The sequence below is a fragment of the Bombina bombina genome, chromosome 12, assembly GCF_027579735.1.
Source record: "Bombina bombina isolate aBomBom1 chromosome 12, aBomBom1.pri, whole genome shotgun sequence".
Taxonomy (NCBI): Eukaryota; Metazoa; Chordata; class Amphibia; order Anura; family Bombinatoridae; genus Bombina; species Bombina bombina.
This window is the reverse complement of record NC_069510.1, coordinates 142,308,724-142,333,404: the sequence shown is the minus strand read 5'-3', so window position 1 is coordinate 142,333,404 and position 24,681 is coordinate 142,308,724. Positions and strand designations below refer to the sequence as shown.

The 24,681-nt window shown below is 41.7% G+C and overlaps 1 protein-coding gene across 1 annotated transcript in view; it reads left to right on the top strand.

Moving 5' to 3' along the window:
- Positions 1–24,681, top strand: part of PAPPA (pappalysin 1) — a 1,503,354-nt gene that overhangs the window by 446,766 nt on the left and 1,031,907 nt on the right. Inside the window, exon 7 of the mRNA XM_053695762.1 lies at positions 1,099–1,606. Within this exon, the coding sequence (XP_053551737.1) occupies positions 1,099–1,606 (508 nt within the window). The remainder of the gene's footprint in view (positions 1–1,098; positions 1,607–24,681) is intronic.

Sequence of the window (24,681 nt, the reverse complement as noted above, 5' to 3'; positions counted from 1 at the left end):
CTTTTGGCTGAAAAGCATTATCCGATTGGCTTATGAGACTGCTGGACAGCAGCCTCCTGAACGAGTCACAGCTCATTCTACCAGAGCTGTGACTTCCACATGGGCTTTCAAGAATGAGGCTTCTGTTGAACAGATTTGTAAGGCAGCGACTTGGTCTTCACTGCATACATTTGCCAAATTTTACAAATTCGATACTTTTGCTTCTTCGGAGGCTATTTTTGGGAGAAAGGTTTTGCAAGCAGTGGTGCCTTCCATTTAGGTGACCTGACTTGTTCCCTCCCTTCATCCGTGTCCTATTGCTTTGGTATTGGTATCCCACAAGTAAGGATGAATCCGTGGACTGAATACACCAAGTAAGAGAAAACAGAATTTATGCTTACCTGATAAATTTCTTTCTCTTACGGTGTATTCAGTCCACGGCCCGCCCTGACATTTAAGTCAGGTTCAAAATTTATAACTACTGTCACCACTGCACCCTATGGTTCTCCTTTTTCTCCTAACCGTCGGTCGAATGACTGCGGGGGGCAGAGCCTGAGGGGAGCTATATGGACAGCTTTGCTGTGTGCTCTCTTTGCCACTTCCTGTAGGGATTGAGAATATCCCACAAGTAAGGATGAATCCGTGGACTGAATACACCGTAAGATAAAGAAATTTATCAGGTAAGCATAAATTCTGTTTTTTCATTTGAGTCAAACAAATCGATAAGTTAAAGTAACAAAAAAGGTAGCACTTGAAAGGATAACTTTTATTGAGAAATAGCAACATTTTGTGGCTCCTGCCCTTTCTTTAAGCTTACAACATGTTAAAAACAAAATCATTTATTAAAAAACATAAAATGGGGGGGGGGCAGTCATCAAAGAGTAAAGGTGCATGTATATCATTACATCATATCCTACTAATCTCACATAACTGCATAGCTTAAACTCCCATCTTTTTTGAGTGTGGCCCTTAAGTTATAGAACCATATACAAACAAACTGTTTAGATATATTCATGAGAAGATTCAGTTGGAGTGCTGATCCTATGCTTTGGGAAATTGATAATTTAATGCATTCACTGCAATCAGTGTTGTAACCAATATTTATTTACTGCATACTAGGTCATCCTGATGTTGAGCAATCATGTAAATCAAGTGTTCGCACCTGGAGTCCCAACTCAGGCGTTCATCCACAAACAGTGCCTCCAATCTGTCCTGGGCCACATAGTTGTTACCTGCAACTGGAGTTCACTCATTATGTAATTCCCCAATCCCTCACCATCTGGGTGACATACATGAACACAGAGTCGAACACAACATGGGCTGTTGTAGATGTTAAACTTTTAACAGTTAATGGGAAAGAGATCTCTCTGGGACTTCAAAGCGTTTTCTGTGATATTCCATTGACTATAAAGCTTGATGGAAAAGTGGTAAAGGAAGAAGTGTTTGCCATCCAGATCTACACTATGGATAACCAAATGGAGATTGATGCCGCTATGATCACCTCTTTGCCTAATAACCCACTCTGTAAAGATTGCAAAGCTATCCTCTACAAAGTACTTAGGGATCCACCTCTTGAAAATGATGCCTCCTTGTTGATATCAAATGACCACAGAAAATTCTTAGACATGTAAGTATTTATTATAAATCAAAATAATACATGTCAATCCACAAGCTTGTTTTCCAAAGTTTACCTTATTACCAAGTTCTAGTGAACTATTGCTCTTTCTCAGATATTGAAGTAATATATGTGCTACATTGCTCAACAGATTGTGAGTTTTTAGCTGTACATATTTTAGGAGATAAATACTGGGTGTTCTTTGCATTTGATTAAGAGGTGTTGCTGGTTAGTGTAGTTTGGTCTTACTATGGATTTATTTTAAACTCAAGTGTTTCCATACTTTTGTTACATTGGAACCCAATATATTAGAAAAGGAGAATATATATATATATATATATATATATATATATATATATAAATATATATATATATATATATAGATAGATAGATAGATAGATAGATAGATAGATAGATAGATAGATAGATAGAGGTACAAATCCCCAAATCTGTTCTGCTTCCAAAATCCAAACTTATTCTGATATCCAAATTTTTCAATTAATGTTTATTTCATTTGATGAAAGTTCACAAGCCTTGACTTGTGGGATTTGATTCCCACCTCTAGGAGGTGAAGAACAAACAATCAACAAGAGCTTTAATCCCTCCCATCTCCTTGCACTACTCAGTTTTGTTCTTTGCCTCCCAGGAGTGTAGATGAAGATACAGGTGATCCAACTCAACTTTCTTAAGGATGCTCAGACCTATATGAGACCTATTACCCCTTGGATTGACTGCTTCATATTATGGGATACAGAAGTACTAAGTTATGTACACTGTATCTCCCTATGGGACTTCAGCCATAGCCCCCCTCATTTGTCATGGGGACATGTCCCTTAGCCTCCTCTTGTGGAATTACACTACTTCCCATCCATATCTGTTACCTTCACAGCACTGGATGGTTTCTCTACTGGATACAGCTGCTTGTCTGTGTTGGTAATCTCAGTGGAGGGGTTCTTCTTTCAGGTAAGTGGCAATCAGCACTCACAGCCCACAGGCTATATGCAGATACATATACACTGTGTAGCATAGCCAAGGGCCTCAATTGACACCTTTCAGACACTATTTCAGTATAGATTTGAAAGTATGTTTTTATACTTTAAAGGGACATAAAACCCATTTTTTTCCTTTCATGATTCAGATAGAGCATGTGATCTTAAACTTTCCTTGATATACATTGTTTTAGAAGGATACATAGGTACACTCAGGAGCTGCTGATTGGTGGCTGCACACATATTCCTCTTGTAATTGGCTGATCAATTTGTTCAGCTAGCTCCCAGTAGTGCATTGATGCTTCTTCAACAAAGGATACCAAGAGAATGAAGCAAATAATATAATAGAATTTAATTTGAAAGTTTATTAAATTTGTATTCCCTATCTGAATTATGAAAGAAAATTTTGAAGTTTCATGTCCCTTTAATAACTATTGTTTGTGGGCAAATTGATTCACTAGACATTTCTTTATCCTTAGCATCTCATTTCTTTTTAATGACACGATGAGTCCACGGATCATCTTAATTACTAATGGGATATTTACCTCCTGGTCAGCAGGAGGAGGCGGCAAAGAGCACCACAGCAAAGCTGTTAAATAGCTCCTCACTTCCCTCCCACTACATTCATTCTCTTTGCCTACATTAGTGCTAGGAAGTGATAACGTGAGGTGTTAGAAAAGAGTTTATTATTTTTAAAGTAGTACAAGATTGTGCTGCTTTGTTCTAGGGTGTAGCCGTAGTCCATATCAGTCTCTTCAGTAGAGCAGTGGTGGCTTTAGAGCAATGGGAACTTGTGGGACATAATTCTCACTGCACCTTCTATGTAATTTTTGCTGCCCTTACTAAGAAAATCTGAGGGATATTGCTCAGGACTTTTGTTTAATTACAGGTCCGTGTGAGGGAGAGGACCTCACAAACCTGGGAACTGCCTTACTGTCCGGCAGAAGATGAGGTAAGTGCTGACTTTATTCTGGGGGTTGAAGTAAAAGACTCAGAAGAAAGTTTGGACACTTAATCTTTATTTATTTGGCCTCTTTATCAGAGGGTTACAGATAGATTCCTCCAGAGTCTTAGGGGACACTTTGGGACCAGTTTAGACGCAGGCACTAGGGCTGTATGGGACATGTGTTCTCATCTCCCGGCGGTTTAATGATAGCCGACCGGGAGATCACCTATTGCCACAAACTGATGAGCTATACTACAGTCGAGCTCAGTGTGAGGTAATGAATGGGACTTGTGTTCTCATCTCCCGGTGGTTTAATGATAGCCGACCGGGAGATCACCTATTGCCACAAACTGATGAGCTATACTACAGACGAGCTCAGTGTGAGGTGATGAATGGGACTTGTGTTCTCATCTCCCGGCGGTCTCGTGATAGCCGACCGGGAGATCACATATTGCTAAAAACTGATGAGCTATACTACAGATGTACTCACTGTGAGGTGATTCCAGAAATAATGGATCGATTAGTTTATTTCTTTCGGACTAGCAGCTGTCAATCTGAAGCTGATCAGTCCGTTATTATGCTCCCAGTATTTCCACTTAGTAAAAATATTGATGGCGACTGGGAGATGGTTATGTTAACGCCCACGATGGGCGGAGTTATGTGTGGCGCCAATTTAGTTGCACACCACTTTGTTAGTTCTTCCAGGTATCGGAAGGAATAGAGGAAAGTGTTTGCTCTTAAAAGAGAAAGTAATGGACCGGAAAGTGTTTCAAAAGGCCAGAATATTTACTGTTCAAAGGGCTGGCAGGCACCTCAGCTAGGTTTAGCTGAGGTGTAGAGGGGGTTTACAGTACCGTGTTCTTATCAACCATGTGTGCACTCTTAATTTAAGAAGTTGCATGTTAAGAATTTAAAGAGACAGTAACGTAAATAAAAAAAGTTACCCTTTAAAAATTAAAGAGATAGTAAAGTTTTTTTCTGGGTTGGTTTTTCTCTGATTATTCACCCATATGTGTGCCAGAGTGGTCCAAGAGACCCTACAAAGTGTCTCCTTATGTTTTGAAACGAATGTAGAGCAACCAATCTTTTTCTCTGTCCCCGATGTTGTGAGAGAACTCTACTATAAGAATAATAAAAAAAAAATCTCCACAAGTGCCGAATTTTTTTTTATAGCCCACACATGCAGTGCCCTGCGCCTCCTAACTCCACCTGGGGTTACTTGACAAGACATTGCTTCCTAAGATCATTGAAGCGATATCTGATGTATTTAATCAGTGAATGTTGCTGATACAGTAGTAGCTTTTCCGAATTATCCTCCCTGAAGTGGGGGATACTTTGGTAGTAGATAAGGGGGAAATCTCAGACTCTGTGTAATTTGTAATTCCTTTGTTTGATACTGAAGTGTTTTCTTTCATTTTAGGCTTCAACACCTCCGTTTGTTACTTTAGGTGGTTTTTGCTACCCTGGATGACTCTGACATTACCGGCGTAGTCAGTCCTAATAAGTCCAGTACACTTTACAAAGTCAGGGAGAAACTGGGTATCCCCTTTGCTCCAGATATAGCAGACTCTATCTAGGAGTCTTGTCAATAGTACCCAGGGAATGGGCGTATGTCAGAGTTTACAACTACCTGCGGTTTGTATTGCTTTGTCACCAGTGTGGTGGCGTACTGTTTTGATGCGTTGTCTGATTCTATCGGACAGACATTTCTCTCGAAGAAATCCGGGATAGGATTAAGGCAATTAAGTTAGCCAACTCCTTTATTTCAGATGCTCCTCTTCAAGGTTTTTAAGCTGGGAGCTAAGTTTTCAGGTTTTTGCCATATGGCCCGCAGAGCGTCAGGAAAGATATGGTCTGCGGATACCTCATCTAAGTATAAACTTTTGGATGATTCCCTACAAGGGAAGACCTTGTTTGTACCTGTTTTAACTGAAATTCTCTCTGATATTTTGAGAGGAAAGGGACATTCCTTCCCTCAGGATAAGAAATCTTGGAATAGGGGAAAGCAATTCAAGTATCCATCTAGGAAATCAAAAGACACCAGGGTAGGCCTGCCCCCAATCCAGGAGGACTCTGTATCCCTGGGATACAATCTAAAGTCAGGACTTTTTCTCCCAGGGGCAGATCTTTGCTTCAAATATTATCTGCAGAAGAAGAGAGGCATTTTTCCACTGCTTAGGAGACCTCTCTGACATGGGAGTGATAGTTCCTGTTCGGATTCAGGAACAGGGTCTGGGATTTATTCCAACTTGTTTGTGGTTCCCAAAAGGAGGGAACCTTCAGACCTGTTTTTAGATCTCAAGAGTCTAAATAAATTCCTAAAATTATTCGTTCCACTTTCCCTTGATTCAAGAGGGTCAATCTATGATAACTGGGCATTAAAGGACGTGTATTGGCATGTTCCCATTCATAGGGATCATCACAAGTTTTTAAGGTTTGCCTTTCTAGACAAATTTTTCCAATTCGTGGCTCTTCCCTTCGGTCTTGCCACAGCTCCCAGAATTTTCTCAAAGATTCTGGAATCGCTGTTGGCGGTGCTTCGGTTAAGGGGCATTGCAATGACACCCTATCTGGACGACACATTAGTCCAGGTGCCATCCTTATAACAAGCAAGATCCCACACGGAAATGTTGTTATCCTTTCTGAGATCTCACGGATGGAAGGTAAATTTGGGAAAGAGCCCATTAGTTCCAAATACAAGGGTTACTTTCTTGGGAACAATAATAGATTCCATATCAGTGAAGATTTTTCTGACAGAAGTCAGGAAATCAAAGATTTTCGATACTTGTCTAGCTCTTCAGTCCACTCCTCTGCCATTAGTGGCTCAGTGCATGGAGGTAATCAGGCTGATGGTGGCGGCAATGGACATCATCCCGTTTGCTCGGTTCCACCTCAGACCTCTGCAGTTAAACATGCTCAGGCAATGGAACAGAGATTATGCGGACTTGTCTCCCCAAATACTACTGGAGCAGGAGACAATGGATTCTATTCAATGATGGTTGTCTCTGGATCGTCTCTACCAGGGAACCTGCTTTCGCAGACCATCTTGGGTGATTGTGACAATAGATTCCAGCTTTCTAGGATGGGGAGCAGTCTGGGGCTCCCTAAAGGCTTAGGGAGTTTGGGCTCAGTCAGAGTCTGTTCTACCCATAAACATTCTGGAGTTGAGAGCGATCTTCAATGCTCTTCTGGCCTGGCCCCAGTTAGCCTCGGTCCAGTTTATCAGGTTCCAGTCGGACAACATAATTTCAGTGACTTACATCAGTCATCAGGGAGGAACAAGAAGTTCCTTAGCGATGACAGAGGTAACCAAAATAATTCAGTGGGCGGAGGCCCATTCTTGCTGTCTGTCCACGATCCACATCCCAGGGGTGGACAACTGGAAGGGGGAATTCCTAAGCAGGCAGACCTTTCCATCCGGAAGTGTTCTCCAGCCTGATTCTCAAATGGGGTCAGCCTGAATTAGATCTCATGGTATCTAGGCAGAATGCCAAGCTCCCGAGGTACGGGTCGAGGTCCAGGGACCCTCAGGCGGTATTGATAGATGCCCTGCCGGTACCTTGGACCTTCAGTCTAGCATAGCTATTTCCTCCATTTGCTCTTCTTCCTCGGGTCATTGCTTGAGTCAAGCAGGAAAGGCCCTCAGTGATCCTCATTGCACCGGCTTGGCCTCGCAGGATTTGGTATGCAGATCTGGTGGACATGTCGTCTCTGCCATCTTGGAGACTTCTTTTGAGGAAGGACCTTCTAATTCAAGGACCCTTTCTTCACCAAAATCTAGTTTCTCTGAAGCTGACTGCTTGGAGATTGAACGCTTAATTTTATCCAAGCGGGGCTTTTCTGACTCGGCCATAGAGACCATGATTCAGGCTCGTAAACCTGTTTCTAGAAAGATTTACCATAAGATATGGTGTAAATATCTCTATTGGTGTGAATCCAAGGACTACTCCTGGAGTATAGTTAGGATTCCTAGAATTCTGTCCTTTCTCCATGAAGGTTTGGAGAAGGGTTTATCGGCAAGTTCCCTAAAGGGTTCTTTTTTGACACGATGAGTCCATGGCCCGCCCTTTTTTTGAAAGACAGATTGTTTGTTATTATAAACTTCAGACACCTCTGCACCTTGGTTTTTTCTTTCTATCCTTAACTTCGGTCGAATGACTGGAGTGGGAGGGAAGGGCGGAGCTATTTAACAGCTTTGCTGTGGTTCTCTTTGCCGCCTCCTGCTGACCAGGAGGTGAATATCCCATTAGTAATTAAGATGATCCGTGGACTCATCGTGTAAAAAAATAAATACATTTATCAGGTAAGCATAAATTTTCTTTTTGACTTTAAATTTTTTTAAATATTTTTTTAACTAGTGTATATACCTTTAAGAGGCCGGCAAAGTGTTTAGTTCAGTCAGTGGTTGCTGTCGGATATTTAACCTCATCTGGATTGCTTTTTAACGTTTTGGGAAAAACTTTTTATTGGAAATCAGAATTTTCTTTTCTCAGTATATTTGCTTTGGGTTGTTTTCCTGCATCAATTTCTGCTTGTCAGTAGCCATTGTCATTTTCTGCAGGTAGGGAAATGCTCTTCAGAGTCTCTCATATTTTCTTCTCATATTTCACAAAATTAGGCTCTGGAGGGGGTGAGTACCCACAATAACAAGAGCTGCTGAGGGGATATGTTATTCGGGGAGTCTATTGGTGTCAACTTTATTCACTCATATAGTTTATGTAAAACTGGGTGTTCTGCATATATATCTCTTATTAGTAGTGGTAGTTTTTTTCTCTCTAATCTGTTGTGATAAAACAATTATGTGACTTTATTACACATTTTTCTTTGCAAAATTATCATTTTTCTCTCTTTCACTGTTTTTTATGCAAGTATCTTTGCAGTTATGGAGTTAGCGCTGCGGAATCTGTTGGCGCTCTACAAATAACCGATAATAATAATAATAATAATAATAATGGAGTGTAACATTTCTGTCCCCTCTGTTACTATATCAGATTTATTAGACGGTAGATCCTACCACTATCAGTTTTCTGTGTGTACTTTGCAAACCTATAGCAGTTTGTCAAGTTAACACCTTCACAACCTGGAATTCAAGAGAAAAACTTGCACAAAATACAGAATAATTGTTAGCGTTTTTGCTATCACTCCATTGGAACAGAAATCGAGCCTTGTTTTTACTTATCAAAACTATATACTGTATATTTTTTTTTAGCAGACAGCCTGAGGTATTGAGCTATGCCCATTTTAGTATATTTCATGCTGCGGTTTCACCACAAAATGCGATCATATTAAAAAAAAATCTAAATTACAAAAAACTGTTAACTTATTTAAAAACGTGTTTCTCACTGAAATTATTTACATACTGCTTGTGTAGTTATAACACAAATGGATGTAAAAGATTCTCTACGGTCCCTTTGTTCAGAAATAGCAGACATGCATGGCTTTACCATTGCTTTTTGGTAATTAGAATGCTGTTAATTGCAGCTGTGCACCATACTTCTGAAATTCCTAGCAGTGAAGGGGTTAATTAGTTAGCTGGCAAGAATTATAGTATTCTTTTGTTAGGATTACCCTCCCACCTGACAATTCCCTGCTCTTTCCCCCACCACCATCCACCCACCTCACCACCATTTTAGGTACTAGCAGACAGTCTGCAAGTATTAAGTTTTAGTGTTTTTTTCTTTTTTAAAATAAATTAATTTTATTTATTTTCTGCAGTGTAGGATCCCCCTTATCATACCACTTTGTTAATTCCAAACAGCTCTCTAACCCTCCCCACTCCTAATGGTTTCCGCCATCTTAGATACTGGCAGCTGTCTGCTAGTACCCAGTTTAGGTAATAATTTTATTTATTATTTTTTATTTCTGTTCTGTAGTTTAGCGGTCCCCTCCCATTCCCTTCTATTTCCATTGTGGGGTCCCCCCAACCTGATTCACCATTTTTTTGTAGTGTAGCATCCCTTCCCTCCCTTATCCTCCCAAACTTTATTTTCTCAGTCTCTGTTCCATCCATTTCCTGTTTTCTTCCCACCCACACATCCCACTGCACTATATGAAATGGTTACAGACCGTGACACAGACCATGCCACTATATGTAACAATATGGCAATGTGCACTATATTGGTAATGGATCATGCTCTGTTATTATTATTATTATTATTATTATACTTTATTTATGAAGCGCCATCATATTCCGCAGCACTGTCCATGGATACAGATCATTTAAATAAAACAATAGTATAAAACTTCTAAGACTAAGAGACAGGACAGAATTTACAAACACATACAGAAGGAATCGAGGGCCCTATTCCCATGGGAACTTACAATCTAGAAGGGTAGGAGGTTGAGAAACAGGAGGTGAGGACTGCAAGATTGAGAAAGATGTTAATGCAGAGTTAGAGGAGGGAAATTTTGTTAGGTAAAAGGAATATTATTGAGTTGGGTGGTAGGCTTCTCTGAACAGAAAAGTCTTCAGAGAGCATTTAAAGGAAGAAAGATTTGGGCAAAACCTGACAGCACGAGGGAGAGTGTTCCAGAGGGTAGGTGCTGCACGACAGAAGTCCTGCAGTCTAGCATGAGAGGAGGTGATAGTCGCAGAAGCAAGGAGCAGGTCATTGTTGGATCTTAGTGGGCGGGCTGGAGTATACTTGTTGATTAGAGAGGATAGGTAGAAGGGAGCGGAGTTGGTGAGCGCTTTGTATGCAAGGGTGAGAATTTTGAATTTAATTCTGCTGTGTATGGGGAGCCAATGAAGGGACTCGCAGAGGTTCAGCAGATACAGAGCGACGGGAAAGGTGGATCAGCCTGGCAGAGGCATTTAGGATGGATTGAAGAGGGGAGAGGCGGGAAAGAGGAAGGCCAGTAAGTAGGTTATTGCAGTAGTCAAGTCGGGAAATAACAAGGGAGTGGATTATTTGCTTTGTGGTGTTACCGCGCAGAAAAGGTTGAATCTTGGAAATGTTGCGTAGATGGTTGCGGCAGGATGTAGAAAGCGATTGGATATGGGGGGTGAAGGATAGATTTGAGTCAAGTGTAACTCTGAGGCAGCGGACTTGAGGCGATAGGGAAATGGTGATGCCGTCAACAGGGATAGAGAAGTCACAAGTCAGCGTAGAGCTTGAGGGGGGATAAGAATGAGCTCAGTCTTGGACATGTTTATCTTTAAGTGGTGAGAGGCCATCCAGGAAGAAATACCAGATAAGCAGTTGCTGATATGAGAAAGGACAGAGGGAGAGAGAGCAGTGGTGGAGAGGTAGATCTGGGTGTCATCAGCATAGAGGTGATATTTGAAGCCATAACTGTTGATAAGTTTACCCAGAGAAGAAGTATAAATGGAGAAGAGTAGAGGACCCAGAACAGATCCTTGAGGTACTCCAACAGACAGAGGCATGGGAGAGAAGGAGTCATTGGCAAATTACACAGAAAAAGACCTGTGAGAAAGATAAGAGTGAAACCAGGAAAGAGCAGTGCCACAGAGGCCAAAAGAGCTAAGGGTCTGTAGGAGGAGGGGGTGGTCAACTGTGTCGAAGGCAGCTGAGAGGTCAAGTAGGATGAGTATGGAGTAGTGGCCAATATTTTTAGCAGAGAGAAGATCGTTCATAACCTTGGTAAGGGCAGTCTCAGTTGAGTGTTTGGGGCGGAATCCGGATTGCAGTGGGTCAAGCAAGGAGTTGGCGGACAGGAAGTGGGTTAGGCGATTGTAAACTAGTTTTTCAAGGAGTTTTGATGTTAGTGGGAGCAGTGATATCGGGCGGTAGCTTTCAGGAGAATTAGGGTCAAGGGAGGGTTTTTTGAGTATGGAAGTGACTATTGCATACTTGAAAGAAGATGGGAATGAGCCGGTAGAAAGAGATAGGTTGAAGCTGTGTGTAAGAGCAGGAGTGAGGGTAGAATATAGGGAGGGTATTAGATGGGAAGGTATAGGGTCGAGTGGGCAGGTAGTGAGGCGTGAGGAAGATAGCAAGGAGGAAACTTCATTCTCAGTGGCTGGATGGAGGATGCAGAGGGTGGCAGAGGGAGTAGCATGTTAACATATGAGGACAGATTTCCTGCAGCTCAGGAACAGTAGCTCTCGGTTGTAAACTCCTGGAGCTTCGTGAAACTACAGCGTATATATATGTACGATGGGCAACGTACCGTCTGACATACATATACGTCGGATTGGTTACACTCCGTCTTTTATTCTTTCTACAGGATCACGGTTGGAGGATAAATGTTTCAAATAATTGTTTAAGTCCAGCTACCAAGGCGTCTTTTCTGAGAGTCTCCATGGACTCAGTCACTATGTGCCTTTCTGTAACAGACAGTCACAGACAAAAAAATCAGAAAGCATGTTTTCTTTTCCAACTTACTGCTTCTCCAACTGTGGCTCAGTGCATGTAGGTAGTGGGCCCAATGGTAGCGGCATCGGACGATCGTTTTACGTGTGTGTGGAGTGTGTGTGTTATATGAGAGTGTGTGGTGCATGGTATTACCTTTTACAACACTCTAAATGCTTGACTACAATCAGACACATTAGGCAGTTATTGATAGTGAATCAGTTAGCCATTGTTTTTTTTTTATACACAATTTTTATTTTCAGTGAAAGTATTTGGAAACCCTTTCAAATCACCTGCTTGACAGTAAAACATTTTCTTTTTAATGACACGATGAGTCCACGGATCATCTTAATTACTAATGAGAAGCACCACAGCAAAGCTGTTAAATAGCTCCTCCCTTCCCTCCCACTCCAGTCATTCTCTTTGCCTACGTTAGAGCTAGGAAGTGGTAAAGTTAGGTGTTAGAAAAAGATTTTTCAATCAAGAGTTTATTATTTTTTAAGTAGTACAGGATTGTGCTGCTTTGTTCTAGAGTGTAGCTGTAGTCCATATCAGTCTCTTCAGTAGAGCAGTGGTGGCTTTAGAGCAATGGGAACTTGTGGGACATAATTCTCACTGCGCCTCCCATATTCTGATGCTGCCCTTACTCTTAATACCTGAGGGATATTTACTCAGGACTTTAGTTTAATTGCAGGTCTATGTGAGGGAGAGGACCTCTAAAGCTTGGGAACTGCCTTGCTGGCAGGCAGAAGATGAGGTAAGTGCTGACTTTATTTATGGGGGTCGAAGAATACTCAGAAAAAGTTTGGGCACTTTATTATTTTTATTCAGACCTCATTGAACTTGGACTTGTTAAAATTTCTCCTTGTGTATTAGGGGACATTATGGCAGCTTGGACACAGGCACTGGGGTGAATGTGACATGTGACTCATCTCCCGGCGGTCTCATAACTATCATAGCCGACCGGGAGATTACATATGAGACTACGATGAGCTGTTTGTCAGAGAGCGAGCTCAGTTTGAGGGGGTTTCTCTATTAAATCGTAGCAAACGGACTGAGCAGCTGCCTAAACTGAAGCTGTTCAATCTGTTATTTTGCTCCTGGTAGCTGAACTTAGGAAAAAGATAATGGTGACCTGGAGATGGCTATTAGAATGCCCACGATGGGCGGAGCTTGTGTGGCGCCAATTTAGTTGCGCTCTGCTTCCTAACAGTTTCGCTTAGGAGTCAGCACCTCCTTCCTTGCACTTCCGGTTGTCGGAAGGAACGGAGGAATTTAAGTTTGAGAATTACACTTAGGAGAAAGCTATTCCTCCTAGTAGCACTTCCGGTTATCGGAAGGAACAGAGGAATTTAAGTCTGAGTGTTTGCGCTAAGGACAGCGCTACAGCTGAGTCAGGATTTTGAGCAGAGAGACTGGCAGGCACCTCAGCTGGGTCAAGCTGAGGTGTAGAGGGGGTTTGCAGTACTCAAGTACCTCATCTATCTACTCTGTCATTGCTGACCTCATAAAAATAAAAACTTACACTATAAAATTTAAAGTGACATTAACGTTTATTTGTTAGTTTTTATTTAAAAAGTTGACTTTTATTTAATTCATCTTCCATATGTGAGTCAGATTGGTTTAAGAGACCATACTAAGTGTCACCTTATGTTTTTAAACAAATGTGGGGAAATTTTTTTCTCTTAAGTGTCCATAAAATCTTATAGCCCACACATGCAGTTCCCTGTGGTTCCCCACAAACTCCATCTGGAGTTACTTTGCAAGATATCACTTTGTTATTGTCATTGGTGATATCTGTTGCATTGTCTGCTTTTCCCATGCTAGAGGGAAAACACTTGATGAAATGTATTTAATCAGAGACAGTCGTAGCTATTCCGAATGTTTCTTCCCTGATGTCTGATTAGGAAGATACTTCAGTAGTATATAAGGGGAAAATCTAAGACATTGTCTGGGTAATACCTTTATCTGATATTAAAGTTGTTTCTTTCAGTTTAAGCATAAACACCTCCATTGGCTACCTAAGGAGGTTCTAAATATCCTGAATGACTCCGACATTACTGGCGTAGTCTATCCTAATCAGTACAGTAAAACAAGTATTTTGATGTGCCCTCCATGGTGTACGTAATTTTAGGTACCAGAAAGGGCTTCAGAGAGACTGGGTAATCCCTTTTTTTCTCCATCTCCTATCTTTAATGGATGCTTTCTATGTCAGACTCTATTGAGGAGTCTTGGCTGACGGTTCCTTAGGAGGTAAAAGAATGTATGTACACTAGGGTTTACAATGACTACCTGCAGCGTTAACATCACTAGTGTTATAGCATATATATATATATATATATATATATATATATATATATATATATATATAAAAATCTAATGGATAGACACTCCCCTTAAAGTAATCCAGGACTGGATAAGGGCCTTGAAGTTATCCAACTTCTTTTCTACAGATGCTTGCCTTCAGGGGGAGTTAAGATTTCAGGCCTCCTATTATTGCCCGCAGAGCGTTATGGTTAAAATCCTGGTCTGCAGATGTCTCATCTAAGTCTAAACTTTTGGTCATTCCTTACAAGGGAAAGACCTTGTTTGGACTGGGTTTGACGGCGATAAGTCTGATATTACAGGAGTTAATGACTATCCCTCCCTCAGTGTAAGAAAAACAAATCGGATGTCAGAGTAATTTTATTTTCTTTAAAAATTTCAAGGAAAATCCTCTACTCCCTCCTCCAAGCGGGAGCAGTTCAAGCCTTCCTGGAGACCCAATCAGTAATGGATTAGGGGAATGCTGTTCAAAAAGCCTGCTGTTGAATCATAGGCAGCAAGAGGACCCTGCCTCCGATCTGGGACTGGATTTTTTGTGGGGCAGGTATTCCTGCTTCGTTCAAACTTGGTCAGGAACAAGGTCTGGGTTTCTATTCCGTTCTGCTCGTGATTCCCGAGAGGGAACTGTCAGGCTAATATTTTTCATGAGTCTAATCAAGATGGAAACTATTCGTTCCATTCTTCCTATTCATGATAACAGTGGAATTAAAGGACACGTTCCTACATATTCCTGTTCACAAGGATCATCACAAGTTTAACAGGCAGACTTTTCATCCGTTGGAGTGGGAACTCCATCCGGAAGTGTTTTCTTGCCTGATCTTCAAATGGGGTCAGCCGGAATTGGATCTCATGACATCTCGGTCAAGGTCCAGGGACCCTCAGGCGGTACTGTTAGATGCCCTGGCGGCACCTTGGAACTTCAGTCTAGCAAACCTATTTCCTCCGTTTGCTCTCTTCTTCTGGTCATTGTTCAAATCAAGCAGGAGAGGACCTGGGTGATCCCCATTGCACTGGATTGGCTTTGCAGGAGTTAGTATGCAGATCTGGTGGACATGTCTTCTCTGCCACCCTGGAGACTTCCGTTGAGGAAGGACCTTCTAATACAGGGGCCCTTTCTTCACCCAAATCTAGTCTTTTTGAAGCTGACTGCTTGGAGATCCAACGTTTAATTTTATCCAAACTGTGTTTTTCTGACTCGCTCATAGAGACCATGATTCAGGCTTGTAAGCCTGTAACTAGAAAGATTTTCCATAAGATATGGCATAAATATCTCTACTGGTGTGAATCCAAGGGCTACTCATGGAGTAGAGTTAGACTCGGTCCAGTTGATCAGGTTCCAATCGGACAATACATCAATCATCTGGGAGGAACGAGGAGTTCCTTTGCGATGACAGAGGTAACCAAAATACTTCAGTGGTCGGGAACCCACTCTTTCTGTCTGTCGGCGATCCACATCCCAGGAGTGATCGACTGGGAGGCGGACTTTCTGAACAAGCAGACTTTTCATCCGTTGGAGTGGGAACTCCGTCCGGAAGTGTTTTCTTGCCTGATCTTCAAATGGGGTCAGCCGGAATTGGATCTCATGACATCTCGGCAGAGTGCCAAGCTTCTGCGGTTCGGTTCAAGGTCCAGGGGCCTTCAGGCGGTACTGATAGATGCCCTGGCGGCACCTTGGAACTTCCGTCTATCAAACCTATTTCCTCCGTTTGCTCTCTTCTTCGTGTCATTGTTCAAATCAAGCAGGAAAGGACCTGGGTGATCCCCATTGCACTGGATTGGCCTCGCAGGAGTTAGTATGCAGATCTGGTGGACATGTCTTCTCTGCCACCCTGGAGACTTCCGTTGAGGAAGGACCTTCTAATACAGGGGCCCTTTCTTCACCCAAATATAGTTTCTCTGAAGCTGACTGCTTGGAGATTCAATGATTAATTTTATCCAAGCTGTGTTTTTCTGACTCGGTCATAGAGACCATGATTCAGGCTCGTAAGCCTGTAACTAGAAAGATTTTCCATAAGATATGGCGTAAATATCTCTACTGGTGTGAAACCAAGGGCTACTCATGGAGTAGAGTTAGGATTCCTAGAATTTTGTCTTTTCTCCAAGAAGGTTTGGAGAAAGGTTTATTGACAAGTTTCCTAGAGGGCCAAATCTCTGCCTTATCTATTTTGTTACACAAACGTCTGGCTGATGTTCCAGATGTACAATCAGGCCTATTTTCAAACCAGTTACTCCTCCATGGATTCTGAATTTAGTTCTTAGAGTTCTTCAAGGGGCTCAGTTTGAGCCCATGCATTCCTTAGATATTAAGTTGTTATCTTGGAAAGTTTTGTTTCTTGTTGCTATTTCTTCTGCTCGTTGAGTGTCAGAACTCTCGGAATTGCAGTATGAGTCCCCTTACCTTACTTTCCATTCAGATAAGGTAGATTTACATACTAAATTAGGATTTCTTCCTAAGGTTATTTCTGATCGGAACATTAATCAGGAGATTGTTGTTCCTTCCTTATGTCCTAATCCTACTTCTCAGAAGGAACGGCTTCTGCACAATTTGGACGTGTCTGTTCTTTACAGTTTTACCTGCAGGCGACTAAGGTTTTTCGCCAGTCTTCTGCTTTGTGGTTTTCTCAGGAAAACATAATGAACAGAAAGCTACGGCTACTTCTCTTTCTTTTTGGCTGAGGAGTGTCATACATTTGCAGGGCTGCAACTTGGTCCTCTCGTTACTCTTTTTCAAAATTTTACAAATTTGACTCTTGTGCCTCGGCTGAGGCCCCTTTTGGGAGAAAGGTTCTTCAAGCAGTGGTGCCTTCCGTTTAGGTTCCCTGTCTTGTTCCTCCCGTATCATCTGTGTACTCTAGCTTGGGTATTGATTCCCATTAGTAATTAAGATGATCAGTGAGTGGACTCATCGTGTCATTAAAAATAAAATAAAATGTATGCTTACCTAATAAATTTATTTCTTTTTTGACACGATGAGTCCACGGCCCGCCCTGTTTTTGAAGACAGGTTGTTGGTTATTATAAACTTCAGACACCTCTGCACCTTGGTTTTTCCTTTCTATCCTTAACTTTGGTCGAATGACTGGAGTGGGAGGGAAGGGAGGAGCTATTTAGCAGCTTTGCTGTGGTGCTCTTTTCCGCCTCCTGCAGGGCAGGAGTGATATTCCCATTAGTAATTTAGATGATCCGTGGATTCATCGTGTCAAAAAAGAAATAAATGTATCAGGTAAGCATAATTTTTCTTTTTTAAACATGTTTAATCAATCTTAATATAAGAAAACTTGATTACTTTCATAAAGGTGATGAGTTCCTACCAATGTTCAGTGTATTTATTGTAAACAAGCTGTGATACCTGTCTTATTGTGTTAATGCATTCAGACCAATCTAATGCTGCAATTGCTTCCAAATGTTTTATTGCTCCTTCTGTTTGTTCTTTGCAGGAAAGTTCAACAAACATTTCTCCTGGCATAAAATAATTTATTAAATCTACAGTGTCTGAAATGTTGGCAGTCATGCTGACTTTAAGTAAGCATAAAATGTCAGTACTAGATAAACCTTCTACTAGTTGTAATGTACCTGTTTCTCATGAGGCTAATGAAGCTTCTTAGGGTAATTAATTTTTTTCTGATGATCAGGGGCATGCCTCTGATCCTGCTCCTTCCTCCTTTTTATGTAAGATTGATCATATTCGTTCTTTATTAATGGAGGTTTTGCTTACTTCAGAAACTGGTGCTTCTTCAACTTCTAAAGAGGGATCTATCAGTCGTTTAGATTTTTATTTTAAACCTGCAAAAGATTATTTCTTTCCTAAGATATGGAGAGTCCACATCATCATCAATTACTAGTGGGAATATCACTCCTGGCCAGCAGGAGGAGGCAAAGAGCACCACAGCAAAGCTGTTAAATTTCACTCCCCTACCCATAATCCCCAGTCATTCTCTTTGCCTCTGTGAATAGAGGAGGTAAAGTTTTGGTGTCTGAAGAAAATTGGATTTATTTTGCTACATCAAGTTTTTTGGGTATAGTTGTAGTCCACGTCAATCTCTGCAATAGAGTAGTGGTGGCTTTAAAGCAGTTAGGAACTTGTTAGGTTGGCCTTGCTCTGTTTTCCTAACATATTTGCTGCCCATGGTATAGAAAGCCAGAGTAGGCTTACTCTGTTCTTTCTTTTTCCACAGGTCTCTGTAAGACGTATGTGTCTAAACACACCTACAAAATGTGAAAAACATCTAAAAAAAAATATCAAAATAAAATATAAAAATGTATGAAAAAATACAGAATAAAATCAAAATATCATAGGATTCCAAAAACACAACACAAATATATCCAAAATTCAAAAAGTGTTCATGAACTGCGAGTGGAATACTGTAAATCAAATTGTGAACCAAATAAACCTGGGAAGTGGTCACTCCTATGTGAATACTCTTATGTGAAAGTTAAAGTTAGGAAACAATGGGGAAGATCCAGGGTTATCCAAAACTTCCCTTAGTCTACTTTGTCCTTATACCTGTAAACAAAAATAATAAAATGGTGGAAAAGATTTTAATCCTATCCTGTATCCCTGGGAGACTACATCCACTGCCCAAGGATCTGGAACGTCTCGAATCCAAGCCTGCTGAAAGAAGGAAAGCCTGCCCCTTACCTGATCCAGAACTGCATCGGGGGCGGCCCCTTCATGCTGACTTAGTGTCAGTGGAAGGCTTTCTGAATTGCTTACCCTTATTGCTTACCTTGGCTAGCTCTCGGAGAAGTCTTGGCTTGCTCAGATTTAGAAGACAAGGATGATTTCTTTCCCTTGAAGTTACGAAAGGAACGAAAATTAGAAGTCTGACGAACCTTGGGACTATTCTTCTTATCCTGTGGTAAAAAAAAACAAACTCCTTTTCCACCAGTAACTGTGTAAACTATCTCTGCCAGACCAGGACCAAATAAAGTCTTACCCTTAAAAGGTAGAGACAAAAGCCCGGATTTAGAAGTTACATCTGCAGACCAAGACTTTAACCAAAGAAAATAGAAATCTTGGCTCCCAGCCTGACAACCTGCATACTGACATCACAGATAAAAGTATTAGCCAGTTATAGAGCCTTGATCCTATCTTGGATCTCCTCTATAGTATTCTCCTCTGAAATCAGATCAGACAATGAGTCACACCAATAAGAGGCTGCACCAGCAACTGTCGCAATACTAGCAACTGGCTGCAACTGCAAACCCTGATGAAAAACATCTTTCTTAAATAACCCTCCAGTTTCAAAAGCATCAAAGCTAAGGAGCCAGCCAATTTTTGGTTCAGAACTGGACAGCACTTGTTTATTGGTGGGTGCATTTAGCTACCAATCAGCAAGCACAACCCAGGTTGTGAACCAAACATCGGCAGGCTTCTAAACTTACATGCTTGTTTCTCCAACATTGGTGTGTCCGGTCCACGGCGTCATCCTTACTTGTGGGATATTCTCTTCCCCAACAGGAAATGGCAAAGAGTCCCAGCAAAGCTGGTCACATGATCCCTCCTAGGCTCCGCCCACCCCAGTCATTCTCTTTGCCGTTGCACAGGCAACATCTCCACGGAGATGGTTAAGAGTTTTTTTGGTGTTTAAATGTAGTTTTTATTCTTCTATCAAGTGTTTGTTATTTTAAAATAGTGCTGGTATGTACTATTTACTCTGAAACAGAAAAAGGATGAAGATTTCTGTTTGTAAGAGGAAGATGATTTTAGCAGACAGTTACTAAAATCGATTGCTGTTTCCACACAGGACTGTTGAGATGAAGTAACTTCAGTTGGGGGAAACAGTTAGCAGACCTTTCTGCTCAAGGTATGACTAGCCATATTTCTAACAAGACCATGTAATGCTGGAAGGCTGTCATTTCCCCTCATGGGGACCGGTAAGCCATTTTTTTAGTTAAACATAAAAGAATAAAGGGCTTCAAAAAGGGCTTCAAAAACTGGTAGACATTTTTCTGGGCTAAAACGATTGCTTTACTAGGCATATTATGCAGATTCTAACTAATAATGGTTATTATAATCTTGGGGATTGTTTAGAAAAACGGCAGGCACTGTGTTGGACACCTTTTTCAGATGGGGGCCTTTTCTAGTTATAGACAGAGCCTCATTTTCGCGCTACTAATGCGCAGTTGTTTTTGGAGAGCAAGGCATGCAGATGCATGTGTGAGGAGCTAAGAATCACTGAAAAAGCTTATAGAAGGCATCATTTGGTATCGTATTCCCCTCTGGGCTTGGTTGGGTCTCAGCAAAGCATATAGCTGGGACTGTATAGGGGTTAAATGTAAAAACGGCTCCGGTTCCGTTATTTTAAGGGTTAAAGCTCTGAAATTTGGTGTGCAATACTTTTAATGCTTTAAGACACTGTGTTGAAATTTTGGTGAATTTTGAACAATTCCTTCATACTTTTTCACATATTCAGTAATAAAGTGTTTTCAGTTTGAAATTTAAAGTGACAGTAACGGTTTTATTTTAAAACGTTTTTTGTGCTTTGTTGACAAGTTTAAGCCTGTTTAACATGTCTGTACCATCAAATAAGCTATGTTCTATATGTATGAAAGCCAATGTGTCTCCCCATTTAAATTTATGTGATAATTGTGCCATAGTGTCCAAACAAAGTAAGGACAGTAATGCCACAGATAATGATATTGCCCAAGATGATTCCTCAAATGAGGGGAGTAAACATGATACTACATCATCCCCTACTGTGTCTACACCAGTTATGCCCACACAGGAGGCCCCTAGTACATCTAGTGCAACAATTAACGGCTGTAATGGATAACTCTATAGCAAATCTTTTATCCAAAATGCCTACTTATCAGAGAAAGCGCGATTGCTCTGTTTTAAACACTGAAGAGCAAGAGGACGCTGATGATAATTGTTCTGTCATACCCTCACACCAATCTGAAGGGGCCATGAGGGAGGTTTTGTCTGAGGGAGAAATTTCAGATTCAGGAAAGATTTCTCATCAAGCTGAACCTGATGTTGTGACATTTAAATTTAAATTAGAACATCTCCGCGCACTGCTTAAGGAGGTATTATCTACTCTGGATGATTGTGACAATTTGGTCATTCCAGAGAAATTATGTAAGATGGACAAGTTCCTAGAGGTTCCGGTGCCCCCCGACGCTTTTCCTATACCCAAGCGGGTGGCGGACATAGTAAATAAAGAGTGGGAAAGGCCCGGCATACCTTTTGTCCCCCCCCCCCCCCCCCTATATTTAAGAAATTATTTCCTATAGTCGACCCCAGAAAGGACTTATGGCAGACAGTCCCCAAGGTCGAGGGGGCGGTTTCTACTCTAAACAAACGCACTACTATTCCTATCGAAGATAGTTGTGCTTTCAAAGATCCTATGGATAAAAAATTAGAGGGTTTGCTTAAAAAGATTTTTGTTCAGCAAGGTTACCTTCTACAACCAATTTCATGCATTGTTCCTGTCACTACGGCAGCGTGTTTCTGGTTCGAGGAACTAGAAAAGTCGCTCAATAAAGAATCTTCGTATGAGGAGGTTATGGACAGAGTTCAAGCACTTAAATTGGCTAACTCTTTTATTTTAGATGCCGCTTTGCAATTAGCTAGATTAGCGGTGAAAAATTCAGGGTTTGCTATCGTGGCGCGCAGAGCGCTTTGGCTAAAGTCTTGGTCAGCGGATGTGTCTTCCAAGACAAAATTGCTTAACATTCCTTTCAAGGGTAAAACATTATTTGGACCTGATTTGAAAGAGATTATTTCAGACATCACTGGGGGAAAGGGCCACGCCCTCCCACAGGATAGGTCTTTTAAGGCTAAAAATAAGCCTAATTTTCGTCCCTTTCGTAGAAACGGACCAGCCTCTAATTCTACATCCTCTAAGCAAGAGGGTAATACTTCACAACCCAAACCAGCCTGGAAACCAGTGCAAGGCTGGAACAAGGGTAAGCAGGCCAAGAAGCCTACCACTGCTACCAAAACAGCATGAAGGGATAGCCCCCGATCCGGGACCGGATCTGGTGGGGGGCAGACTTTCTCTCTTTGCTCAGGCTTGGGCAAGAGATGTTCAGGATCCTTGGGCGCTAGAAATAGTTTCTCAAGGTTATCTCCTGGAATTCAAGGAACTACCCCCAAGGGGAAGGTTCCACAGGTCTCAATTATCTTCAAACCAAATAAAAAGACAGGCATTCTTACATTGTGTAGAAGACCTGTTAAAGATGGGAGTGATTCATCCAGTTCCAATAAGAGAACAAGGGATGGGTTTTTATTCCAACCTGTTCATAGTTCCCAAAAAAGAGGGAACATTCAGACCAATTTTGGATCTCAAGATCCTAAACAAATTTCTCAGGGTACCATCGTTCAAAATGGAAACTATTCGAACGATCCTACCTACTATCCAGGAAAATCAATTTATGACTACCGTGGATTTAAAGGATGCGTACCTACATATTCCTATCCACAAGGAACATCATCAGTTCCTAAGGTTCGCTTTTCTGGACAAGCATTACCAGTTTGTCGCACTTCCATTCGGATTAGCCACTGCTCCAAGGATTTTCACAAAGGTACTAGGGTCCCTTCTAGCGGTTCTAAGACCAAGGGGCATTGCAGTAGTACCTTACTTGGACGACATCCTGATTCAAGCGTCGTCTCTGTCAAAAGCAAAGGCTCATACGGACATCGTCCTAGCCTTTCTCAGATCTCATGGATGGAAGGTGAACAAAGAAAAAAGTTCTCTGTCCCCGTCAACAAGAGTTCCCTTCTTGGGAACAATAATAGATTCCTTAGAAATGAGGATTTTTCTGACAGAGGTCAGAAAATCAAAAATTCTAAGCTCTTGTCAAGTACTTCATTCTGTTCTTCGTCCTTCCATAGCGCAGTGCATGGAAGTAATAGGATTGATGGTTGCAACAATGGACATAGTTCCTTTTGCACGAATTCATCTAAGACCATTACAACTGTGCATGCTCAGACAGTGGAATGGGGATTATACAGACTTGTCTCCGACGATTCAAGTAGATCAAAAGACCAGAGATTCACTCCGTTGGTGGCTGACCCTGGACAATCTGTCACAGGGAATGAGCTTCCGCAGACCAGAGTGGGTCATTGTCACGACCGACGCCAGCCTGGTGGGCTGGGGCGCGGTCTGGGAATCCCTGAAAGCTCAGGGTCTATGGTCTTGGGAAGAATCTCTTCTCCCGATAAACATTCTGGAACTGAGAGCGATATTCAATGCTCTCAAAGCTTGGCCTCAACTAGCAAAGGCCAAATTCATAAGGTTTCAATCAGACAACATGACGACTGTTGCATATATCAATCATCAGGGGGGAACAAGGAGTTCCCTGGCGATGGAAGAAGTGACCAAAATAATTCAATGGGCGGAGGATCACTCCTGCCACTTGTCTGCGATCCACATCCCAGGAGTGGAAAATTGGGAAGCGGATTTTCTGAGTCGTCAGACATTCCATCCGGGGGAGTGGGAACTCCATCCGGAAATCTTTGCCCAAATAACTCAATTATGGGGCATTCCAGACATGGATCTGATGGCGTCTCGTCAGAACTTCAAGGTTCCTTGCTACGGGTCCAGATCCAGGGATCCCAAGGCGACTCTAGTAGATGCACTAGTAGCACCTTGGACCTTCAACCTAGCTTATGTATTCCCACCGTTTCCTCTCATTCCCAGGCTGGTAGCCAGGATCAATCAGGAGAGGGCTTCGGTGATCTTGATAGCTCCTGCGTGGCCACGCAGGACTTGGTATGCAGACCTGGTGAATATGTCATCGGCTCCACCATGGAAGCTACCTTTGAGACAGGACCTTCTGGTTCAAGGTCCATTCGAACATCCAAATCTGGTTTCTCTCCAGCTGACGGCTTGGAGATTGAACGCTTGATTTTATCAAAGCGTGGGTTTTCAGATTCTGTAATAGATACTCTGATTCAGGCTAGAAAGCCTGTAACTAGAAAAATTTACCATAAAATATGGAAAAAATATATCTGTTGGTGTGAATCCAAAGGATTGCCATGGAACAAGATAAAGATTCCTAAGATTCTATCCTTTCTACAAGAAGGTTTGGAGAAAGGATTATCTGCAAGTTCTCTATGTCATGAGATGCAGGACATATGCAGGACACAGCAATGATGGTACAACTCTATTTTATTACAGAGCATAGCAATACACATCCAGACAGGTTGATTGTACTAAACTAACTGCGACACAGACACCGGACCTAAGCCCCGCCCACATGCTAGTGACATCACATCCTGCTCTCATCACATCTTCCCCTTTTTCAAAGGCAAAGCATACATTCGCATATATTAAATAACAAGGTACACCAACAGGGTATACAACAACATTTTGTTTTTGAACATTATAAAAACAGATAGATTAGAAAACATGAACAAATAAATTACATCCTGACTTGGACATCGGGGTAGACTACCCTAGTCCACAGTAACCATGGGATTATTCTGCCCATACTTCCGGTCACTGTTCTAGCTAAAGTCAGTCCCTGTATCGGGCCGGAAGCCTCACCACTCTTCCGCTTGATG